A 5807-nucleotide genomic window follows, 5' to 3' on the forward strand; every position below is an offset into this window, starting at 1 on the left:
TTAACCGAACAAGACTATTAGAAACTGTTAATGCATGCACTGAATTTATTGTACCCCTGTTTTTACCGTGTTTTATAGCATTTTTTCCCTCATGTTTATCCGCTATTTTCTCATTGGCTAAGATTTGCTGCAATGCAGATGTTTCCCTTATTGGTCCTTGTTAGTCCCATGTTCCCTCCTTCCTTCCCTGATTGTTTACAACCTCTGTCAGTCCCATGCTCCTCTCCTCTTTCTAGAGCCTTCCCTACCTACCCTATAAATAGAGTGAACCACCCTTAATAAAGGGCAATAGCTGCTTGAAGCTATTATTATGCTTGAACCCCTTCAGTTGTCATGTGATCTTTTCCCCTGTGCTAGTCAAAACCAGATCAGTGGAAGCACTCACAGCTCTTCGGGAAGAAGCTGGTTTATTTAACACAGATGCTCTGCAGAAGTATCCAAACTGCAAACAGAAACCTCATCCTGGTCTTCAACATCTGGCTGGGGAGAGCTCCCTGGAGACGGGGGATCTGCAACTTCCTCTGCCACTGGAGGATTTTCTCCTGCACTGAGGGCGCTCTTCTGTGCTTCTCCAACACAGGGGGTGTTCCCAGTTGGCACTGCCACAGCATCCCAGGAGTCAAGGGGTGGACACTGGTGGCTGCAGGACTCTTCCTGCTGTGCTGCTTGCTCCTGGGAACACATCACTGGAATGGGCTGGGCTCCCATTTTTACATCCAGGCTTTCCTTGGCCATATGCACCTTCAGGGATGAGTGAGTTCTGATGATATCTGCAGCTTCGAGGGAGCAGGGAGAGTGGTGCATGGGGGCTACTCCATCTGGAGTCTGGCAGTTCTCACTGAAGCTCTTGTAGGGATGAAGACTCTGGGAAGAAGTGAGGCTCTCAGAGGACTGGAAGCTTGTGGAACTAATGGAAGCTCTTGAAAGGTGCATGCTCTCAGGGGAACGGAGGCCTGTGGAAGGAATGCAGGCTCTTGGAAGGTGGAGGCTCTCAGAGGAATGGAGGCTCTTGGAAGGAATGGAGGCTTTCAGAGGGATGAGGGCTCTCCTATGGCATGGTCTTCTTGTAAGGATGGAGTATCTCTTACAGAATCGAGTTCTTGGCAGGAATGAGGATATTGAAAAGACGGAGGCTTGCCGACGGATGAGGGCTCTTGGAAGGACAGAGGTTCTCCATGGTAGCTGGCTCTTGGAGGAATGGGGGCTCTTGGGGGAGCTGGACGAGCTGCAGCAGGGCAGGTGGCCTCGCTCCACCAGCTCCTCCAGGTTCTCCCACAACACCTGCCACATCTCAGAATCCAGTGGGAAAGACATCCCATTCCCAACCCACACCAACATGACCAAATCCTGCAGCTCCTGGGCCACTGCCATGCAGGGGATGCAGCTGGGGCCACAGCCACAGGGGATGTACTCAGGGCTCACAGGAGCATCTGGACGCTGGGGAGCGGTTGCCTGAGCTGTGGAGGAACTGGGAGCCTCCAGTGGAGCTACTTGGCTGCTCGGAGAGCCCCTGGCCTGGCTCCCTGGGTTCTTCGGTGTCCCCAGCACCCGCTGTTGCCAGTGGCCGATGGCCAGCCAGACAGCTGCAGTGGCCAGCAGCAGGACAAACAAGGAGAGAAGGATGGTGCCATCGCTCATGGCTCCAACACGGCCCATCAGGACCGCAATGGGAGCCGGGGGGTGGTGGCACTTCTTGTGTAGTGATGTCAGTCCTGTGGGAGAGGACACCTGTGTCATAACATGGCCCTGCCTCACCCCAGTGCTCACCGGGGCTTCATGGGGGAGAAAGGGGCTCCCTGTGGGCACTCGAGGCCCCTCTGGAACAGACTGGATGGAACATTCTCGGCCAAGTAGGACACAGTCATGAGGAGGAGAAGGAGGATATTCTCACCACCTCGCTGGCAGAGCATGGGACATGGCTTGTCCCATGGGACACTGAAGAGTCCTTGAGGAGGGCAAGTGCTGCTCAGCAACAACCAAACCATCCAGTTGTTATCCTATCCTGAATCCAAACCCAGTGCTGTGCCAGCTACTATGAAGAAAGGAACTCTATCGCACCAAAAAGCAATACAGCAGCCAGTTCTCAACCCAGCACACCCTGTACCTGCTCATCTCAAAGCTGGATGCCTTCTCCGAAAGGATTCTGTGAGGGATGTGATCAAAACTCCAACTAAAATCCCAAAAAAGAACATGCACTGCCTTCCCATAACACATAAGCCAGGTGACCTTATGGCAGTGGGATTTTTTCTTTCCAGCTGCTTTCCCAGAGATTCATCTTGCTCCATCACCTCCTGAAGGGCCAATTGCAGCAATGGATTCATTTCCCTCTCCCTCCAAACTGCTTCCCATCTAACAGATCCCTATGAGCATTCCTTTTCTGGTTGTTCCTACAAAGCCTTCACTAAATCTTGCAAAGACCTCACCATTCCAACCTCAGATTTTGCAGTAGCCAGCACCTCCATTTGTGCTGCCATGAGGACCAGGATGGGGTTTCTGACATCACATAGGTGTCCCCACCCACAGGACTGTAACATCACAGAGGTGTTCCCATACACAGGTGGAACCAATTGTGGGTGGAACTGCAGGAGCTGGTGAAGCGAGGCCACCTGTCCTGCCACAGCTTGTCCAGTTCCTCCAGCTCCTCTGGGAGCCTCCATCCCTCTGAGAGGCTGCTCCCACCAAGAGTCCTCATCCCTTGGAGAGCCTCTGCCCTTCCAAGGAAATCATTCCATCAGAGATCCTCCATCCAGCCAAGAATCTCCTTCTGTTGGAGATCCTCCTTCTTTCTGAGAGCTTCCTTTCCCCCTAAAAGCCTGCATCTTTCCAGGAACCTCTCTTCTTCTAAGAGCCTCCATCCTTCCAAAATCCTACATTCCTCTGAGCATCTTACTTCTTCTGTAAGCATCTGTCTCGCTGGGAGCCCCAGTGAGACCTGCTGGACTCCAGACAAACAAGACCCTGTGGACAGGTCTCCCTGCTCCCTTCGAGCTGCGGATATCAATAGCAGAACTTGCTCATCCTTGAAGATGCACGTGGCCAGGAAAGGCCTGGAAGTAAAAATGGGAGCTCAGCTGGTTCCAGTGAAGGAAGAGTCCTGGAGCCACCAGCATTCACCCCAGAGCTCCCAGGACACTGCAGAGGTGCCAACTGACAACACCCTCCTCTCTATGCTGGACAGGTTCCTCCAGCAACAAAGGGAGTTGGAGTTCCCCCATCTCTGGGGAGCTCCCCAAAAATGGTTGTGGAGGACCAGGAAGAGGTTTCTGTTGGACAGCTCTTTGGGAAAAACCTATTTAAAGCAGAGGCTCCGCAGATTTATCTGAGCTGCTTAGCTTACTCCCACTTACTCAGCTGCTTACTCCCACTTGTGAGCAATACTCCATTGCTCAGTAATTTTCCCCCCAGCCTTTACAATACAAGTCTCTGTTCAAGTAGTTGCAAAATAAGCAAGTTTCTGAATGCTTTGAGTTAGAGTAGTTCTCACATAAATAAGTTTTTGATAAGAGATGTTGAGCAAAGATGCTGCAAATACACTGCTCAAGTTCAACTTGAACTGGACAAGTTCAAGCTCCAAAGACCCCCAACCAGACAAACACCAGAGACCCCCAAGAGACCACCAGAAGACCTCTAGTGACCAAATAAGGACTTCTGAAGAACTTCGTAGAGCTAGTTACATATACACTGCTTCTCTCAGAAAGTTCACATATATGTAAGACATTTGATGAATATGGAAAATTGTAAGTAAATATTTCCCTACCTGAGGGAAAACAGGACACACACGATTAGAAGAAAGATCCTCCCTGTGCGCCCAGATAAATAAATAATGCCTGCCCTAAAATGAATCTTAGAAGATTTTACTTGCCAATTTACTGTAACACACTAGTCTGGTTATGACTGGGATAGGGCTCCTTTCTTCCCAGTAGCTTGCACACGCTGTCTTTGGATTCAGAATGGGAATGTTGTAGATCACACATGAGTGGTTGGGTTGTTGCTGAGCAGGGCTTACCCTCCTCAAGGACTTTGCACTGTCCCATGGGACAACCCATATTTCCCACTCACAAAGGTGGGATGAGCAAGCAGCTGAGTGGTGTTTCGTGTGTGGCCAGGATCAAACTCTGGACAGGGCTCAATGGGTGCGGGGGAATGGGGCTACAGCTGACTGGAAACCAGTCACTGCATTGGGAACCTTCCCAGGAGGGGCTGGTGACTCATTTCCAGAGGTTAAGCCCCACCTTCTCCATCTCTCTCCCCCTCCATCCCCCTCACTGCCAAGGAAGGGCAGGGAGTGGCAGCAGGAGGAGCAGGGCTGGAGTGAGGACAAGGGCCCAGGACCCTTGTTTTTCCCTTGGTTAATTATTAACTGATTTGGGGTTTAATCCCTTACCTGGAGCTCTTGGCTTCTCCTCAGGGCTGGACACCGTAAAAATGGCGGTCAGCACCCAGGGGGCGAAGCCAGCGTAGGGGGCAGTGGGTGAGATGAGTGCATGTGTGTGTGTGGGTCCCCTCTACCCCTGCCCAGGTACACCAGGGAGCAGGGACCTTCCTGGGACAGATGCAGGAGGACATTCAGGACCATCCTTGCCTGGGGAAGGGGTGCCAAGGAGATCCAGGAGGGATCGTGCCTGGGCAATGCCCAGCTACAAGTCATTGGGGCCACCCCACCGTGATCTCTGCAGCCCCCCTGCTCTGCGGGAAGGAGCCGCAGGAGCCTAATGGCCCTTGATGGAATTTTCTTCCAGGAATCTGCTGAGGAGCTGTTTCCTTTCGCTTTATTTTTTTTTTCTTTTTTTGTTTCTGAGCTCCACAGTGTGGAGCTGGAAGGGAGCAGGAGGGAAGGGGAACCCACAGCTGGGGGCATCTCATCTGGAGGGTCCTGTGCCCCCGGTATCCTGCTCTTCTCATCTCCCTTTCGTGTAAGGGTGGGTTGGGACTGAGCATCTTTCCCCGGGGGTCATGGTGCCCTGGACCCCGCCTTGAAAGGGGAGGGTAGCACTGGACATCGCCCCCAACTCCCCTGCTATTGGCTGCCAGGGATGGAAGTTCTGGGAGACATGGAGGCTCTTGCAAGATGTGCTGACAGAGTCCTCATCCTGCTGCTCCACAGCTGGCTTGGGAGAGTGCCCGAGATGGGAACACCTCCCTTTGCTGCTGGAGGATCTTCTCTGGCACCAAGCAGACGGTGTTCCCAGCTGGCTTCAGCAGAAGCTGGCTTCTGCTGCAGCTTCATCAGAGCCATAGACTGGGCACCAGCAACTCCAAGATGCTTACTGCTGTGTCACCGGGAATACTTTACTGGAATGGGATAATAGGATGCAGGTTTCCAGCCCTAGTCTAACCCAATATGTGGGCACAATGACAGGATGGCACAGCCACACTCTGCCTCTGGGAATGGGTCCTGCTCAGGGACATGGGTGGCAGCAGGGCAGAGGAGGAGGGCCAGGAGGTGGGGCTGCTGCCAAGCTCAGCCTGAGTCTCCCCTTGGCTTGCAGATGACCATCAAATGTGTGGCCCACGAGCGCCTCTTCCAGTGGGGCGAGCTGGTGAGTCAGTGGGACCACCCAGACAAACTAGGGCATCACATGCAGGGATAAGCCCAGGGCCAGGAGTGTGGAAGCTGTGACATAGCTCTGGGGGGAGCGGGCATGGGGTCACCCTGGGACCCGGAGCATCCTCGGTCCAGGGATGCCCAGCACCAGGGAGGCTGGGCAAGGCTGCACTGGAGCATCCCAGCCAGGGGGCACTGCAACCACAGGGCAGCAATAAACCCACTGGTGCCATTGTCTCCTCCCCACAGCCCGATGGCACCC

The 5807-nt window shown here is 53.3% G+C and overlaps 1 protein-coding gene across 3 annotated transcripts; it reads right to left on the minus strand.

Annotated features, from left to right (window-relative positions):
• Positions 1-388: 388 nt before the first annotated feature.
• LOC113940589 lies at positions 389-2503 on the minus strand. Of its 3 annotated transcripts, none has more exons than XM_027631746.1 (2): positions 2424-2503; positions 389-1712 (listed from the first exon to the last, which is right to left on the minus strand). In XM_027631746.1, the coding sequence occupies exon 2, from the start codon at positions 1654-1656 to the stop codon at positions 412-414; it is 1245 nt and encodes a 414-aa protein (XP_027487547.1). In that variant the 5' UTR covers positions 1657-1712; positions 2424-2503; the 3' UTR covers positions 389-411. The 3 variants fall into 3 exon arrangements, with proteins under 3 accessions (XP_027487547.1, XP_027487548.1, XP_027487549.1); XM_027631747.1 differs by lacking the exon at positions 2424-2503 and adding an exon at positions 2227-2417; XM_027631748.1 differs by lacking the exon at positions 2424-2503 and adding an exon at positions 2105-2208.
• Positions 2504-5807: the final 3304 nt, after the last annotated feature.

This window comes from Corapipo altera, unplaced genomic scaffold (genome assembly GCF_003945725.1).
Source record: "Corapipo altera isolate COAL_440 unplaced genomic scaffold, ASM394572v1 114700, whole genome shotgun sequence".
NCBI lineage: Eukaryota > Metazoa > Chordata > Aves > Passeriformes > Pipridae > Corapipo > Corapipo altera.

What these genes read in the sequence shown, in the direction of transcription:
- LOC113940589 (XM_027631746.1), bottom strand. Translation starts at nt 1,656, where the DNA reads ATGGGCCGTGTTGGAGCCATGAGCGATGGCACCATCCTTCTCTCCTTG.